At 36.7% G+C, this 19,104-nt stretch overlaps 2 protein-coding genes across 2 annotated transcripts; both read left to right on the forward strand.

The window, feature by feature from the left end:
• The first annotated feature begins 4,032 nt into the window (after positions 1-4,032).
• Positions 4,033-7,062, forward strand: LOC116007499 (G-type lectin S-receptor-like serine/threonine-protein kinase SD3-1). The gene is made up of 2 exons (XM_031248205.1): positions 4,033-4,215; positions 4,393-7,062. Exon 2 carries the CDS (start codon positions 4,563-4,565, stop codon positions 6,837-6,839), a length of 2,277 nt encoding a protein of 758 aa, XP_031104065.1. The 5' UTR covers positions 4,033-4,215; positions 4,393-4,562; the 3' UTR covers positions 6,840-7,062.
• A 5,947-nt stretch (positions 7,063-13,009) lies between these two features.
• LOC116007606 (nuclear transcription factor Y subunit A-1-like) lies at positions 13,010-18,484 on the forward strand. Its single transcript, XM_031248327.1, has 6 exons — positions 13,010-13,106; positions 15,491-15,771; positions 16,609-16,721; positions 16,844-16,909; positions 17,062-17,229; positions 17,722-18,484. Exons 2-6 carry the CDS (start codon positions 15,510-15,512, stop codon positions 17,965-17,967), a joined length of 855 nt encoding a protein of 284 aa, XP_031104187.1. The 5' UTR covers positions 13,010-13,106; positions 15,491-15,509; the 3' UTR covers positions 17,968-18,484.
• Positions 18,485-19,104: the final 620 nt, after the last annotated feature.

The following is a 19,104-nucleotide window of genomic DNA, read 5'->3' on the forward strand; positions in this document are numbered from 1 at the left end:
ATTTCTCATCCGTCAGATCTTGCAGATCAATGGTTTGAATTTGTCCTCACGTTCTCACTTGGGGCATAGTTCTCATATGATTAGGATTCTATATATATATATATATATTCTTTTTTTTTTTAATTTTTTGAGCCAACCTTACTCATTAGTTTCAAATTAAGGTTGACGTTCCTACTAAGTATACCATATTATGATTCTTTTAACTATGTAACTTCATTTATTTCAAAAAAAAGAAAAAAAAAAACAAAAAAAAACTATGTAACTTCATATACCCTCAATTCTTCACATACATCAACATCAACCTATTATCCATACCGGCCTCTCAATATATTATATTATCTTAACATATAAAAAAATACACCATGCAATGTAATGCAAAGAACCACTATTGCGCCCACTTCAATTCTTAGGTCAATTTTTCTTCATATTTCAACGAAGCCTTTTCTTTATTATTCCCTATCTAATATTCAACCCATGTGGCTTTATTTAGCTTTGATAATTGAAATTAGGTTTAGAGTAAGTTACCAACCAACCCATTTTTTCATTCCAATTACGTAAAATGACGTTCTTAATCACCAGTTATTGAGACCTTCACATTTAGTCTTCTAATTATTACTTTGGTGGCAAATATAATATTCATTAAGAAAATATGCTAAATATTTTAGTGACGGATACCATCTCTTAATTGTAATTGATAAATAAATCAGGTGGCAAGATAATAATTAGAAGTCTAAGTTAACTATTTTTCAATAATTAAAGGACTAAAAATGTCATTTTTCTTCTAATTATTTTCAATATCTTACCAACTTTTCTTTGGATTTGCTAGTCAAGTGAAGAATTCACTTGCTTTGATTGACTAGAAACTGAGCTACTATGTACCCAAATGTGCGTTCTAGGTAAAGCTCATTTTGTAACTTTACTTGACAAAGGACTACAAACTAGTAAATCAGTCTAGATTATTTATAGTTAATCAACTTAAATTGAGAAGATTAATAGGTAACTTTCACAAAGAATTAAATTTGAAATCTTGTGACTATCGAACTAACTGTATGACTAATCAACTAGATTATCATATAAATTCTCTTATTCTCACATTGAAAGTTCGAAGTTTCGTACCATTATTTGATACAAAGTCATATTATTGTAGGTATTCTAAAATACCACTTTAAAAATTGGTTTCATGGATTATTTAACAACCCTTGATGACAAAAACATGGGAAATTGATGATATTCCCATCATATCATTTGACACCTCATTATTTAACTCGAATTATTCATCTGCATAGCTCAACTCCATGTTTGTATTTGACGTCGTAACCACTCGATATGATGTCGAATTGTCAATAATTATATGTGTTCCTTCTTGTTATTTGTATGGATTATGGAGTAATGTTATGAATGTGAATATGTGATACATACGTGTCGTACGTGTTCCATTAATTATTGATGTTAAATGATCAATTAGTCAAATATATTCAAAGGGTAGTCCATTATTTTCTCAGGGCATCCATAATAATATAATGATTATTTAGGGTTTTTGGAATAATGATAGATGATACGGAGTGAAGAGAAGGAGTAGGGTTCAACTGTAAAAATAGGTTATTGGAATAGTATTTGCGTCCGAGAAAAGAATAAGAGCTGCGTACGCGCATAGCAAACATCCACCGAGCACGTACAATGGTGTGTTTATTTATTTATTTATTTATTTTTTGCACCTATGCGTCAGATTTGCATGCCTTTTTGTTTTCTTTTATTATTATTTTTTTAAATGTTTTTTATGATTTCTCATTTAAGAGAGTCACAACAATATCGTTTGATCACAACATCTTTGGCCGGTAGAATTTTTAATTTAGATAATGTTAACAATGATTTGACGAACAAAATATTATCGACATGTGGACGTTTTATGACCTATAGTCCTATACAACTTCTTTGTAATGCTTGGTTTGATTCGTTTCAAGTCTCCCATCCTCTCGATCCAAAAATTAAAAGGATCAAATCCAATGTTTGATTGGTAGATTAGTTGTTTGACGATGAAGGGATAAGGGGTGGTGGATCCCGGGATTGGGGGTAAAGTTTGTCCATTTGCATCTATGCAAGGACAAAACGGTAAAATGCAGTTGCTTCATCTAGGAGGACAGCAACAGTAGTAATTTACCTCTATGGACAAGAACAGCAGTGTCACATCAACCTCTAACTTCATGTCCATTTTTGTCTTTTAATTATTGGTAATTAAGTTATTTTTTTAATCTCTCCATATAATATAAATATAAATATCATTTTTAATTATTTTACATTATTACTATTTACTAAATTAATCATTCAATTTTTTCGAAATTAATCTCTCAGCATAAAGTGACTCTCATAGTGCAGTAGTTGACTAACAACAGAAATATGTTCTGCAAATAATACAGAGTATAAATTTCACTTCTACATTACATCAGCTTTGATAATTTTGTTTTCTTTTTGTCAAAATTCCAATAATTTAATTTAGCTTCATTCAATATTTTATTTAAAATATTAGTTATTTAATTTTTTTTATTCAATCAAAATAAATCAACTATTGCTAACATCTTTGTTGAGTATATATAATACTGTATATAAACATAAATGTGCAATCTAACTATAAGTTTAGACTTTTAATTGAGATGAAACACATGTTTTAATTTAGTATCGGAGCTAATCTCATATAGTCATACAATAGGTCACTTGAAGCCCATAAAAAGTAATTGCGATTTACCCTCATATCTCAATTTGCTCAATTTATACCGTCGAATTTTTTTACCACTACTGAACCACACAAACATTTTATTTTTCTTTTGTTTATGTATTTAACTATTTATTCTAGATTTTTTTTATCTCATTTTTTCTCAACAATTGCTCAATAAATAATTTGTCATGATTAAGTAAAAAAAGATGAGTTGCAATTACGAGTAATTATTTTTTAAAGGAAATTAAAGTAAGCTATTAATACACTGACAAAAATATTCTGTATGGAATAATGAATGTGAACAGTTCTGATATTCAACAGTCAAAAGTGGGGCCCGGAATGTATGTATACGTATTTGACAACTGACATTATTGCATGATTTGCATCTCCAAAAAGTTCCAAGAATTAAATATTTGAAGTTGTCTGAAATTAAAGCAAAACACAAAATCGCGAAAGCATATTAAAAATTCTATACAGACAACAATAAGTCAATAATTGCACGGTGAAAAAAACAAAAACAATTAATTCAATATGCTGACACTTTTGTTTTCTGTTTTTCTTTTCCGGCCGCCGGTTCTTGAATCTCCGGCGACAGTGATCTCAAATCCATACCGTGGTTAACTCTCGCCGGTGAGTCACATCTTGACTACTTGCCGGTGGAGCTTCAACCTGTCAAGATTGCTCCTTTTCCCCCCATTGTTCTTAGCATTAGCTCATTAAATCTTGGGTTTGAATGTTCTTGACATTTACTTGATACCCATCTTTCATCTTGGCAAGTTTCTGACTGCATAGAAATTTTGAGCATCTGTACTGCGTTGCCCTAATGATTGGATCTGCCTTCTTTCCCCAAGATTCCTTTTTTTTAGGTGATAATAGAAACTCACAGTTGGGTACAAGATAAATCTAATGTTCTGTGATCATAGTCGGCAAATGATTAACCTAAATTGTTCATTGCTGATCAGCTTAAATCAGGAAGATCAATAGGTAGCTCCAACTGTTCCAACTAAATGTTAATAGTCTGAACAACTTGACTAGGTTTTCTCATTATTCTAATTTTCTTGAAATATAAGCTCAGGATCCTGTGATGCATGTGTAAGTGTGTCAGTGTGTGCATAAATCTACCAGAAAAGTTAGCTCTGTTTACAGTGTGAGTGAATAATTAAGGTAATCTCTAATTATACTCAACGTACTAAAGATTGCTTATTTTGAGCTGTCAGCTTTGGATGTTAGCACAACATTGCTCCTATTGGCTCAAATAGGGTCCCCTTAGAGCCAATGTTCCATATTAAAGGCAAGCCCATGTGCTTATTTTATTACCTAATTATTTCTGTGTGTGCTTAGTTTTCTCTATCTAAATTAAGTGTTGTCCACCTTTTGGATTGCTTAGGTTCTCTCATGTTGGCTTTCAGATTAGAAAAAAAAAGGTTAACAGTTGCTGTTTCCAGGAGGATTTCACAGCTTTGTTGGTTCTTTTAGCTCTACCCTTTTGAATGTCTGCTTTCCAGGTACTAAACTAAGAAGGGGTCCTTAATTGTACCCAATTTCTGTTTATATGTACTAATTCTATAGTTCTATACTTCCAATTTTATTGATTGAATATGTTGCTTAAAGTTGAGTTTATTTGACATTAGATTGGTATTGCCTTTGGGTAGCTGTAGCTGATTGTAGTTTTACTCCTTTAGACTTGGCTTCTTGGATTTCCGGTTTTTCCAAATCGTTGTCGGGTACTGGAAGCAGAAACAGATGGTAATTTAGTTGGTGCGTTTTCGTGGTGTATAAGTGAATGTGCTGTTGATATGCAGAAGCTAGAGGTGGTGACTCTCTTTTCTGCTGACAAAAAGATTGTTTAAATATGCTTAGACTAGAGAGAGTTGCCATCACTTCAATCTTGATTGGATTCTTGTTCTTGTCAGTTGCCTGTTCCAAGATTCCATTAGGTTCGAGGCTGTCTGGGGGTAATGGTTTCTGGGCGTCTGAAAATGGGGATTTTGCGATGGGGTTCTTTAGATATTGTGGTCAGTATAGTGTTGGGATAAAATTCAATTCGAGTTCTGTTCCGGACTGTGAACAGACGGTTGTTTGGTTAGCGGGAGCTAGTAGGAGGGTAGGGAGTAATTCGTATTTTGAGCTAACGGGACGAGGGGAATTGGTGTTGTTTGATTCTGGTAGTAGGCAGATTGTTTGGACGAGCAATACTAGCAATGCAGATGTGGAATCTGCTGTTCTTGGCAACGATGGGAACTTCGTGCTGCTAGATCGATATAAGAATGTTGTTTGGCAAAGTTTCGGTTATCCATCTGACACGCTTCTCCCGGGCCAGAATTTATCAGCTGGGAGTGTGCTCCGGGCTACCAGCAGGAACTCGGTGGCAAGCGTTTACACTCTTTCGATGGATGTTTCGGGGCAGTTGCAGCTTAGGTGGGAGACCAGTGTCATCTACTGGACTAAGGGGAAGGGGAACCCGTCTGGTTTGGCTGTTCGGGCTCTGCTTAGTAGTGATGGGAGCCTTCAACTTCTTAACCAAGAGTCTAAGCCTGTTTGGTCTGTTTATGGTGAAGACCATGGCGATTTAGATGTGAAATTCCGGTTTCTTAGGCTAGATTCTGATGGGAACCTCCGGTTGTACTCGTGGGCGAATGGCTCGAGATCGTGGGTGCCCGTTTGGCAAGCTTTTGAGAATCAGTGTGGCGTTTTCGCCACTTGTGGGCTTCATGGCATATGTGTGTACAATTCATCAGGCTCCCATTTTTGCAAATGCCCTTTTCCATCTTCTGGCAACTCTTCCTCGGATTGCTTGATCCCTTATGATCCAAATTGTGCTTCGAATTATTCGATTTTGAGGTACAATAACATGTTCTTGTATGGAATCTACCCTCCGAATGAGACAGTCGTGCAAACGAGCCTGCAACGGTGCTGGCATTTGTGTCAAGAAGATCCACAATGCCACGCGGTGTCCTTCATAAACAACGGGAGTGCCCAATGCCACCTTAAAACGACTCAATATGTTAGCGGGTCGTCAGATGCTTCCTCGAGTTCCATTTCTTTGGTCAAGACCTGCTCAGACCCTATGGCTGTTTTGCCCTCCCCTATGCCCGACGTAGCGAATTCAAAACCAGAAATCTGTTTGGTTTGCGTGATTGAAGTTTCCATAGCTTCGTGTATTGCATTTATTCTGATTCAGTTCGGGATTGGCCTTTACATACACAGGAGAAGACGATACATTGCAATTAAATCCGCTTCTGCAGCATATTCTGTGCCTAATGCTAGTGGCTGTATCATGTTATCCTACTCCGAAATCAAGGCCTTGACAGAGAATTTCAACGAGCCAATCGGGCCAAAGATGTTCAAAGGCGTTCTTTCGGATGGCAGGCTAGTTGCGGTTAAACATTTGGATGGCTCGATAGAAGAAAGGAAGTTCCGAAGTGCTGTGCTAAAAATAGGAAGCATTTGCCACAAAAGCCTCGTGAAGCTCGAGGCCTACTGCTGCGAGTCGGGCTACAGGTTCTTGGTGTATGAGTATGCCAAGAACGGCTCCCTCGATAAGTGTTTAGAAGATCCCGGGATTTGCAGGAGCCTGACATGGGCGAAACGAGTAAACATATGCCTAACAGTAGCGAGGGCGATGTACTACTTGCACACGGGGTGCAGAGAGTTCATAAGTCATGGAAACCTAAAATGCCAAAATGTGGTATTGGACGATGAGCTCGGAGCTAAGGTGAGTGAGTTCGGTTTAAGGGTAGTTCTTCGCGGGGAATCCCACGACGAGGGTCCGGGAGAGACAGATGTGCGGGATATTGGTAGGATGATGGTGGTTTTGATCACCGGATGCCAAAATGCAGACGAGGCTTGCAAACGGGCATATGACAGATGGGTGAATGGCGAATCAGAGATAGTGACTGATAAGCGAATGGAAGGTGCAGTCAATTTAGACGAGCTGGAACGTACGCTAAGGCTCGTGTTTTGGTGCGTGCAAGGTGACGAGCGGATGAGGCCATCAATGGGCGAGGTCGTGCAGGTATTAGAGGGCAGACTACCCGTTGATCCTCCCCCGCCTCTTTACTGTCACCACAATCAAACGTCGCCTGAAGACGAGCAAACATCCACCCCATCATCCACTTCAGGCTTGTAATCTTTCCCAATTTGGTTCAAATATATATATATATATATAAATGCCATTTGTCATGAACTTTATTTGTCATGTATAGTAGAGCTAACTGCCAAGCACCATGTAGAATACAATGCCCAGTTTTAGCACTTCAGCCACTGGCCATTTTTAACTTTAGAATTAGGCCATTCTGCTGTGTAATTTAAGTGCAGTCTGATATGCATTCTTGAAATAGCTTACATTCTAATCTTGATTCTTTCCCAATTTGAATTCAAGATGAATTGAAGACTACATGTATGCTTTATTCGCCTATGGGACTCGATATCCCCACCATTGTTAGACTAATCCAAATTCAGCCACCGACCTTGTAAGTGCATTGACAGTTCACTCACCAACTATTACATAATCACGTAACTGTTGAATCAACACGAGACAATATAATCCCAACCAAGCTGGTCGGGCGGTTGGCTTGATAACCACAAGGTTCTAAGTTCGACTCCCAATGGTAGCAATCTATTGGCCTTTTTAGTTTGAATTGGTCAACTATGGACAGTCTTGGCTGGTTTACCTCCTTGTAGCCCTTGCTGGCTAGAGTCACAGTACCTCCTTGTAGCCCTTGCTGGCTAGAGTCACAGTACCTCCTTGTAGCCCTTGCTAACTAGAGTCACAGCGCAGGGGTTATCTAATACATACTCTCGAATAGTGGCTATGAATTTCTCTCGTCTAGTTGAAAATGGCCCTCCATACCAAGAAATTTGGATTTCTGCAGCTTTTGGCACTTGGCATGCAGTAAAAGGCTATTGTATTAGTGAAGGAAGTTGTTAGTTGTCAACTGTCAAACATAGATCAGATAATATGATTTGGTCTTTGGCTCTAATTTGTTTGTTGGGTTTCATGAAACCAACATAGATAGAATGCCACCCATACATAATTTCTTGATTGATTTGTGGTGGTTGGAACCAACTTTGGTCAAAGAAATATACAATCATTTGGGAAGAAAGTTGACTATTAGCCAAATGTTGTTTCTAGAAATGGACCTACCTACTATTTCCTTGACAAATGAAAAATTAGGTGAGGGTGGGAAGACTATCTCAATCCACAGATAGGGTATACTACTAATCTCACCTGCAATGCAATTTTTAAATTACTTATCAAGTTAGGGTTGAATGAAATCGTTAAAAGTCAATGTTTAAACGATTCTTATATACGAAAAACATAATCATCCCAGGTGTTGATCATGCAAGACTCTTTCTAAAATTGGCATGTACGATACATCTCTTTGGATAAGGAAGATGTAACTCACCATACTTATCCAAGGGCTCAGTCCACGTTGCATCAGAATCAGAATTTACATACTAAATATTCACAATTTAAATTATGAACATTCAATATGTATGTTATGTATTTTAAATTTGAGTCTATCTTGCAAGGTGAATCCGAATCTACAGAATAATTTGCCGTGTAACTCAAGTGCCAGTCTATTGGGGCACCTAATAGGAACCTGTCTAGGATGATGGATCACCAATAAGGGCTATGTATTAGGCCAACTTATGGTGGATAAACTAAGCCCAAAATCAGTGGGCTTTTTCTTTAATCTTGATTACAAAATTTAAAATGGTAGAAAGGCTAATCCACAATAATTATGCTATGAACCTGGGTCCACCTTATAAATTTATTATTTATCTATACTAAACAAAAATTGTCGCAAAAGTTGGAATCCAAACTTAAGGATCTCAAGAGGTAAATCACAAGATATGTCTCAATTGACCTATATATCTCTAAATATTTGTGCACTAATATCAATAATAAAGTTAAATTCATACCCCTATTTTTCGGTCCTTAGTAAGATTTGAATCTTGCACCCTATGAGTTACTGATTGATTATACCCAAGGCAAAGCAAACAAATTCTAATATTAAAGAAAATTGATGGTAGTTATTGCAGTCCATATTTGGCTGCCCAAAGGTGAGGTAGACCCATGGAATTGATTGAGCCCTCCATTGTTGGATATGAAGAAGACATCATTTTAATTAGTTTATTCGACCTCATAATGCTCATCATATCATTACTTAGGTGTTAGAGCTCATCATATTCATCTTTGCTTAAAGTGGAATGAAATGCATCACAAGGAATATATCAACTTTGTGTGCATATCAAGAAAATTACCAAGAAAACCTCATACACACTATACTTTATGATATATAAAAGTGTAATTTTAAAACGTGTAAATTCTAAAAGTGTATCACATAAAATTATAAAGTACATTCGTTTTTAGATTACACTTTTATATATCATAGAATGCATGAATTTTTAAGTTACATTTTATAGTTTTACGTAATGTACATGTAAGGGCTGGGTGCATATTTTCATCTGATCTGTCTCTTTACCAACATTATATCAAAATATGTGTGTCTGGACGATTGACACAATATGTTTATTTTCATTGTTTACATATGAATTGATTAATCCATGGACGGATCTAATATGAGGACGGTGGGAGCAGCTGCCCCCTCCCCCACCCCTTATATATAGGGGATCTTTGTACTTACACACAGACACATACATATAGTAAATTACTCAGAGATGAAGTAGTTTAGATGGTTATTAATATTAGAGATCAAGAGATAATATTATGTAAGACCATCTTATATAAGACTGTAATATTTTTTTTTTTGTTAAACCTAATACTTTTTATGGGTCTACAAAATAAAAAATAAAAAAATTGGAGGCAACTTTCAATTGAGTTAGTCAGGTAATTGACTAGGTAATTATAAGGTTCCAAGCTCGACCCTATCTATTAACTTTTTTTTATTTGAGTCTGTCAGTTATGGGGAACATATGTTAGTTTACCTTCTTGTGTAATTTTTTGTTGGTTATGGTCACAAAGTATGCTTATTCTTTGCTATCTAAACCCACAAAGTGAGTTTTACCAAAAAATGCATATTCGGGTAGCAGTTGTGAACTTTTCAATAAATAAAAAATATATATTTTTTAAAACTAAAAAATATTACATGTCTCACGTGAGTTGGTCTTACACAAGGTTGATTTGATAACTACAAGGCTCCAATCTCAATTCACACTGAGAGTGGCTTATTTGTTTCTTAGTTTAAACTGGTTAACTGACTAAGTTCACAAGATATAATTTACTAAATGCATAACCTCAAATAATGATTGGATTTCTTCAGTCACCCAAAAAATATAACATTATACGTCCATGTTACTAAAATTTTAAAAATAGTGTCCGCACGGACTTAACTCACCGATTCAATATGCAATATTTGATAGAAGAGATTAAGATTCAAATCTCGTCAACAACGGGTGGGTATTATGCCCACACAAAGTTAACAGATTCCTTGTGCTCATCGATATTTAATAATGTCTATTGAGTCATTGGGTTACCGTGATTTACCTCATTCCAAATGTTCTGTTGAGTTGAGATATGAGAATTCTTGAAGTTAGGGATTTAACCTTTTGTGGAATTTTTTTTAAAAAATAGTTATGTCGCACATGGAGGCATATGTAATTGCACATATATATCGTACTTGTTGTTTCATTGTTTAGCGCATATAATTGGAGCGCGAAAGTAGGGGACGCGTGGAAAGCTGACGGTCGCCATCGTGAGGTGTGTGTCGTCTACCGCTGTTAGGAAGTAGCTGATTGGTTAAACCTCGCCACCTAACCATCCGACACCGGGACCGCACTTAACGCCGTCATCTCACCGTCAGCTCGCCGTGGTCGACACGTGGCCTTTTCTGCCGCACCCGTGGGTCCCACCCGGGCCCACTCTTCACTTATGTCCAGGGACACGTAGCCACTTTTCGATGTTGAAAATGTCAGCACGACAGCACCTGCAAATTTATTATATTAATTAATGAGCTAAGTACTCCCGGGGTTGCAAAAACCTTAAATTATTGTTTTTTGTTTGACGAGTTTGACCCTGTGCGATTCCATCCATTTAACCTTGCCTCCCCAATTTTGGTAAATATTACTTTGTCCTTTCACATAGAATGAATGCTAATTTTGCCTTTTTTTCTCCCACTCAAATTATTATCTGCCATGTTGCACCACACTTTTCTACATTGGGGTCACTTTAGTATTTTTTGCCTTCTTAAGCTTATACTTCCTAACTAGAGGTATAGAATATCTCGTATTTACTTATTCCATAGACTCTTTTTATGATAACATCAGCAACGGTAGTGTCAGGACTATACTTAAAGTGGGCAGATCTCTTGTATGCACCGACATTTGGCCCTGTCTGGCTGTCTGCAGAGTTATTGAGTCACCGTGATTTACATCCTCTCAAATGCTCTGTCAGGCTTGGTGTGGAGAGCCTTTAGCGGGAATTGGAGATTCGATCTTTTGGGAGAAGAAGATAATGCCAAAATTGAACATTTAATGTAAAATTAGCTTGGATAATTTATATTTTTTCTAAGATACTAATTGATATCGATGCCTTTTGCACAAAGTATAACTATATATTGTATATATAATTGTATTTGATACTATGTAGACACATGTTATGTAATTATACTATTTGATACCATAAAAACTCTCATTATTTAATTAGATATTGTTATTTCTAGGCCAGCAACTATAAATGGCAACTAAATGAAATCATTATTGACATCATTTCAAGACACTTAGCCGGAATTCTTTAGGATAGGGTTGTGCAGATTATTCCTTAGTTGGTACAAATTCTTGATCGAATTGAAACCCTAATCTTATCTAACCTAGCTCACTTATCTCTTTTCTTTATACATTTTATTGGCATTTTGGCTAAGATCAAGGTTACCCCATGTTATCAACTCAATATTTGATTCGCGAGTCGCAACAATATCAATTGTAAGTTGTAACTCATAGCTACTATTTGAATATGTGCATTGACCCTGCTTCTGTGCATAATAGTCTACAAACTACATAATAAGTGATATTCATCATGTGTAATAGCCTACAAATCATACAACAAGAGAGATAAATCGCACTAGCTTAGGAAAATTTTGTGTGGTAGGGTCGATCAAGAAGGTGCTGGTAAGAATCAAATTTGTGATTTTCTGATACCAGACACCCCTCTAAGGACACTATTGTTACTAGTTTCTTTATCTAATAGCCCGCCAATGACACGTAAAAAGTAAATCACACTGTGAAGATTTTATAAGATGTGCTGCCAAGAGTATGCTATCAAGAACCGAACACGTGACCTAAACCCACTCGGCCAGGCTGTCCCCTTTTCAAGAGTCGATGATATATATATTGATATAACCTATTGAAGAGAAACCCTTATAAAATGATGTCTAATGACAAGAGGACACGTAAAAATTTGCTAAAACTTTTAATAAAGCTGTCGTTACTATACGATGAGATGGTCCTAGATTGAGTTTTGCACCTTTGAATATTCACACATCACTCTATCTCTCTCTCTTTCACTCTCTCTGTCGTTTTCATCTTCTACTACACATGGAATCCACGCATGAACCCCAAGCAAAATAAAATAAAAATAAAAAATTGTTATAAGTATCGAAGTTCCCCCAGGCAGTGTCGCTGCATTTCCACAAACAGAAAGCAATCTACAAAGACAAACAACGTTAGAAAGTAGTTCCATCCATTTCTATCCATCTCATCAAGTAAGCATCAACCCTCTCTCCACCACTTATTTATATTTGTTTTTTCATCAAAAAAAGTTTTTTTTTTTCTTTTGAATTCTGGGCATTTATGTTGCTTATATACTAGATCAGGAAAGGTGGGAGAGGGTTATGGGGCGTTTAAATCTGGCATGATATTGGGAAACTTGTTTTCTGGGGATTAACCATATTATTCTGTATATATGTGTATATATCTATCATTTCTTGAAATTCATAGATCATATCATATATAGTCTCTGCTGTTGGCATTCATGAAACCCAGTTTTTTTGAGCTGCTGTTTTCTGTTTTCTTTCTTTTAGGTGGGGGGGTTTCTATATATTGGGTTTATCGAGGCAAACCCCACTCCTCTTCCGAGTATGTGAGTAAACCCTCGCCCTGTGATCCTAGCCGGCAAAGGACCACAAAGAGGTTAACCAGCCTAGGTTGCCCATAGCTGACCGGCTCAAACCCGGGTGGCAGACGGTTTCGAACTCAGGACCTCACGGCCGCGAGCGTCTTGGTCTTGCCACTCAGGCTGCCCTTACGGGCGGGGGGGTCTATATATATATATATATATGGTTGTTGAAGATAGATCATATATATATAAGGTAGAGAAATATGGACTGCCTGCTGCTACTGTTTATTTCCGTGTTAAAGTTTGTGGTAATGTTAGGTAAACACAATTTTTATAGAATTAAAATATTTTATTTAATTGCTTTGTACTTTATAAGAATTAGTTAATTTACTGGGCTGTGATATATATGGAGTAATAAATATAAAAAGTTGTGAAATACTGTATATGTTTTGTTTTGGGGTAAAAAATTTTGTAAAGTTTTATCCTGAGAGGGGTGGCTAAATGAGTGAAACGTGATTCTTATACCAGAAAGTCAAAAATTTAATTATTGTCAATACTTTCTTGGTCAAACTCGTTGCACAAAATTTTTCTGGTGCGATTTATCATTTTTATGTAATTTGTGGGCTATTGCAAAGGTGTGGAGTTTATCCCGTGCATATCATTATTCGATAGGGGCTTCAGGTTTTGTTTGTCACCTAAAAAACATATAGCATTAAAATAGGAAGAAAAACACATTAGAGAAGAGAAAATGTAGTGTATTTGACCCTCGAGAGACCGGTAAGTATGGGGGATTTAAATAATAATATTTGTTTTGAAATAAAAATTGATGAAATTTACATTTTCTTTTCAGAATAATTTACTGGGCAATGATATATAACAAATATAAAAAGTTTTGAAAAACTATATGTTTTTTTTTGGCTAATCATTTTGCATTGTAAAGCATTATCATGAAAGTGGTGAGGTCATGAGTTTGCTTTTTTAATCTGTCTAACACTCTTTCGATTAAACCAGTGACATAAAGTCTTCTTAGTGTGATTTACCTATTATATATGATTTACGAGTATATTACATAAAAACATGGTTTATTTCATGTACAAACTCTAATAGTGGTTGTGGTTGCTGGATTTTATTGATGCAATCAAGAGTTTAGACACAAACATAGTAATATTTAGACCCTAAGTTATAGGTAGATTACATTGTTAAAATTGTGGGTGTCTCTCTAATGCCATTTTGGATGGATAGAAAATGCAAGAATGAAAAATGGGAGGAAAAAACATTAGCTGTGAGAAAATGTAGTGCATTTGAGCTTTGCTAGGCCACTAAGTATTGGAGATTTCAAGAGTACTTTTAAGGTAAATGTTGATAATAATAAATTGTATTTCTTTTCTAGTAAATCAAGATATTTATCTATTATCAAATACATGACTAAATTAAAATTAAAAAAATAATAATAATAATAATAATATAGTATTCATTAGTATTTTTTTTTTCCTCTCATTTTAGAAATCAGGCTATTTTATAGCGGAAAAAAATTGAAATTAAAACCTTTGATACCATTTTTTTTTTTTCTAAAAAATAGAAATCAAGTGTTTATAGTTTTAGGTGCCATATATTATATATATAGGGATCGATGAGATTTGATGCGAAGGAGGCCTTAGGTGAAACATGCGGTGAGATATGAGCCTTTGATCAAATCTAGATCAACAGTTTTTTTTAAAAGGCGTGTCTTGAGAAAAAAGAAGCAAAGTGTAAAAATGGTGCACCTTAAGTGTTACAAAGATGCACCTTAGGTGTTAAATTAACGCACTTTAAGTATTAAAACGACCGTACGACACACCTTAAAGTTAAACACATAAAATATACACCTTAAGTTTCAACAATATGCAAAATGACCAAAATGCCACCATGTTTTTTATAATTCGTGTTCATCCTAGACATTGATTTTGGCAAGATCAATATCTATCATTCATCCGCACGTTTCACTTGGACACCTCCTCCACATATATATTGACAAGGGAAATCCAACTCTTGTATAATTGCAAACCATATAGAAGCGGCAAACCTCATTAGAAAGATCTTGTGCAACGAGCTCAATTAAGAAGGTGCTAGCAAGAATCAAACTCGTAACCTTTTAGTACGAAATTACGAGAATATATATGCTCCTCATATATTATGTACACAATTGTATCGATACAATTAGAAATTATTACCAATTATACCTGATAGAATTAGCATACATGACGATACTGAATACAATCACATTATAAACTTTCGCTAAATTTTCTTTCTCCAATATATTTCCCACCTATCCATACACATTCACAAGTCAGCACAAGAGAAGTTAGCTGCAGAATGCAGTAGCCTCTTCATGTTGCCCAGTCAAGTTTAGGAAATTTTGGAGACAATCCGACAACTCCAACTAATTATTTGGTCGGCCTGATGGTTTGTTAACCACAAGATTTTAATTTCGATTTTCTAAGAGAGCAGTCATTGGTCTTCTTGGTTTGAGCCGATCAGATATGAGCAACTTAGGCTGGTTTATCTCATTGCAGTCCTTTCTGGCTAGTTAGGGTTACAAGACCAGATTTACCTGGTGCACACTCTCAAAGATAGTGGTTGAAGATTTCTCTCGCCACCCAAAAAAATGTACTAAATTTTTATCATTTTTCTGACAAGGGTTTGTTTTTTTTACCATTTAGCAGCTGTCAATATACACACATTATGCAACAGATTAGAAGAAGCCAAATGGCATCAGATGCAATGAGCAGTGGTGCTACACCTGCAAGTTCCTGCACAATTGGTTCACTCGCCTGGTGCCAAGCAATGGTGTCCAGAAATGCATGGAATAACACATATGAAAATAGTAGTGCTTCACCCTCTGTTGGTCCAGGGAATGAAACATCTGCACATATGCTCTGGGAAGATGGAGGGATGCACCATACTGCACCAGATCCTAAAGGGTTTAAAGAACTGCACACATCAGGTATTGCAACTACTTATAACTTGTGATGCTTGTCAGGTGTGCTTGATGGAATTAATTGACCCGGGTAGTCTGAATCAACTAAGTTGAGATAGAAAACAAGTGAAATGATAAAGATAATGGGGAAATAGGACAAGTATTTTGCGAGAAGATTCTTTGGATTAATGTCGGTGTATTACAAGGTTGGTAATTGAAAGGACGTGGTCTTGTCTAGGTTAAGACAATGCAAATTATACAAGGCCAAAGCCCCTTACAAACCCTCTAGGAACAAGGCAAGCCTTGAGACTAAGTCAAGGCCCAGCTAATCTGACCCAGACCCAGTGATGGATTCTAGGGGACGCTCATGACTGTTGGCCCGAGGCCGGCCCCAAGGGTCCTTCGCCCCTTGCCTGGGCCTTGTCCCTTAGTCCTTCATGCTCCGCTCGGTCCTTTGCCTCCCACTCGAGCGACCACCCTCATGGGCCTTTGCCCCTAGGCCATATGCACTTTGGGCCTCCCTTCTTGGACTAATCTTTATATATATCCATCAATGCTAGTATTATATTTATTTTTTTAGCAAACAAACAAACAAAAACTACTCATTAAGATTAGAAGATAACACATTACAAAGATAAGCAGGAGGGTTGGCTAACCACTCCGAACGACCAAACCTAACAACGGACTGTTTAGTTATAGCATGAGCTACCCAATTTGCTGATCGTTTAAAGTGATCATTAAGGGAATCGAATTGAATTGAATCAAAATTCTTGTCACATCTACTGCTAGAAATGAATTTAGTACCTTTTTTTTTAAGTATACTATAACTCTTAGATCCGATAGTTACATAGGGTTCTTATGCAGATAAAAATTGCAAAGTGGAGAGTGAAAATGTTGCAAGAGCAATGTCCCCTACCACTAGAGAGCACCATTATTCTAGGCCTGCAACTGAACATGACCTTATGGGTCACTCCATTGTAAGCTCTCTCTCAAGTCTCAACCCACTTCTCCCCCCTTCTAACTTCTTGTTTCTGCACCTAAAACCATGATTGATTAATCAACCTTAACAGGATTGTCCCATTTCATGTTTTTTCTTCAGCAGTGTGCTTCATATCCCTATACAGAACCTGCAGCTTTCCTGGGTGCTGCTGCTGGAGAGTCTGTGGTAAGTAAGCTGTGTAGTCTGCAGTGTTAGGTACCAAATCGAATCCAAACTAAGAGCCAATTCAAGATGAAACAAATTAAACCTCGGATTATCATTACAATGTTGTTAAACTATGAGGGTTTTTTGTTTTCTTGAAATTAAAAACATTTAAGGTTCATCAAACTGCACAAGGAGTGCAACATGGCAGAATGGTGTTGCCTCTGGAAGTGACGACAGAGGAGCCTGTTTATGTGAACGCCAAACAGTACCATGGAATTCTCAGACGAAGGCAGCTCCGGGCAAAAGCTGAGCTGGAAAACAAAGTGGTTAAGAATAGAAAGGTCCGTGTTTACTTTAATTCTCCAGTTTTCGTTTCTTCTAAAAAGTGAAGAATTTTTTCGATTAGTAAGAACGTGTAGTAATATAACCTATGAATCTTCAGTGTTATGCTGCTTATTGGGAAAATGCAAGTCAGTAGATTTCTTTATAACCGTATTATCCATGTGACTGTTGTACAACAGTTGCGAAAAGTCGTTTACAACAGTAGCGGATTAGCTGTTCTGTACTAGTGAGTATATTGTATAAGTTCTCATCCTTAATCCGGATGCATGGAGACAGAATTGTTGTGTTAACCTTAGGGGCAATGCTGTTGTTATGAACTCTTACCGGTAGCAGCGAATTCACTTCTATATCAATAGTTATTCTACGACACAACATTCCTTTATTTTCACTTTATGTGCCTTTATTTCCCCAAAAGAAGGTGCAATAATGCAGTAATCTAACCTATGAATCTTCTGTATGTGTTATGATGCTTCAATTCATTCAATTCCCAGCCTTACCTTCATGAATCCCGGCACCTGCACGCCATGAGAAGAGCCCGAGATGGCGGGGGCCGCTTCGTCAACACAAAGAAATCTGATTCCACTAGCAACACCACCCCATGCAGCAGCAACTCCGGTGAAGCCAACAAGTACTCAGATAGCCATGGCTCTGAAGCTTCTGGGATGCAGGGTGCAGATCAATATGTGCAATGGGGTTATGAGTATCAGCATTTCAAAGTGATGAAAGACTGGGTGTGAATTGAAGAATAAGAAGAAGAAATCTGGAGATTGGAGAATACATACAATCTCTGAATCTCATCTCCCCCATATATATACCCTATACCTGCTTCTGTGGCATATGCGTCCGAGCTACTTCAGACGCAGATTGTCCCCAACTTCGGACGCAAATGACTGATTCTGTACTAGTGATGCGTGCTGATTGTGTATAATGTGGTTGGTCTGTCCTCTGATCTGATGATTGTGTAGAATATGTAAGGTTGGAGAGAATAACATACATACATGCATACATGTTTGATCTTGGCAAGCAGCTGTAAGTGTAATGGCTGCTGGCTTCATGAATTGGCTTTTACCATTCATTTTCTCAGGCAATTCATTCTTGGCTAATACTTCATAGTTGCTGTGTGTAAGCTATGGAGAAAGTTCTAAGCCCATAGCTTGTTATTGGCTTAGCTAATGTGATGTTTGATTAATTGTGGTGTAAGCCTAACAGGCTGATTAAACATATCAATGCATATGTTATTCTTGATGATTTACAGGAAAGCCTGCACCCGCTACTTGAAAGTACAGTCTGGGTATCTGACAAAGAATCACAATGAAGTAAATCAGCTTAGGTTACACGTAGATAACTGGTTCAAACCAAGAAGGTCAATAGACAGGCCTTATGAAGAGTCAACTTGGTACACATGGTATATTAATTGAATATTGAGCAATAATCAAGAAAGCCGCAAGTAATGTGGTCAAGTCACATTAATACTATTAGTTGTCAAGATAAGTCTGACGGTTCAAAATGATGTCCAAGATCACATCTTTCTTGAGCTAGTTTTCAAGATAACATCCTTCTTGCAACCCTATAGTTTATTGTATTGTTGTGTGCAATGAAATAAAAGATATGCGATAATTGTATGGTCAATCATATGAGGCTGCACGAATATGAATATGAATATGAATGTTGAATGGGTGTGGAGTTATGGATATGGGCCACACATAACTGAAAAACAACTATACCACTTGCCTTCCACTTTCCTCTCTTCATTTTGAATGGGACCCGCAGAGAATTTGGACCGCTGACACAATTTTTTTTTTATAGAAACCGAGTCGGAGGAAACAAGTCTTAAATAAAATTTTGGGGCACAAATTTAATTATAAGTAATACTA

This window comes from Ipomoea triloba, chromosome 15, assembly GCF_003576645.1.
Source record: "Ipomoea triloba cultivar NCNSP0323 chromosome 15, ASM357664v1".
NCBI classification, from domain to species: domain Eukaryota; kingdom Viridiplantae; phylum Streptophyta; class Magnoliopsida; order Solanales; family Convolvulaceae; genus Ipomoea; species Ipomoea triloba.

Bases quoted from the DNA above. Each gene is read 5' to 3' on its own strand.
- LOC116007499 (XM_031248205.1), top strand. From the start codon at position 4,563: ATGCTTAGACTAGAGAGAGTTGCCATCACTTCAATCTTGATTGGATTC.
- LOC116007606 (XM_031248327.1), top strand. From the start codon at position 15,510: ATGCAACAGATTAGAAGAAGCCAAATGGCATCAGATGCAATGAGCAGT. The intron at 16,910-17,061 runs GTAAGTAAGCTG...AAAACATTTAAG, and splicing joins CTGCTGCTGGAGAGTCTGTG to GTTCATCAAACTGCACAAGG. The intron at 17,230-17,721 runs GTCCGTGTTTAC...TTCAATTCCCAG, and splicing joins AAGTGGTTAAGAATAGAAAG to CCTTACCTTCATGAATCCCG.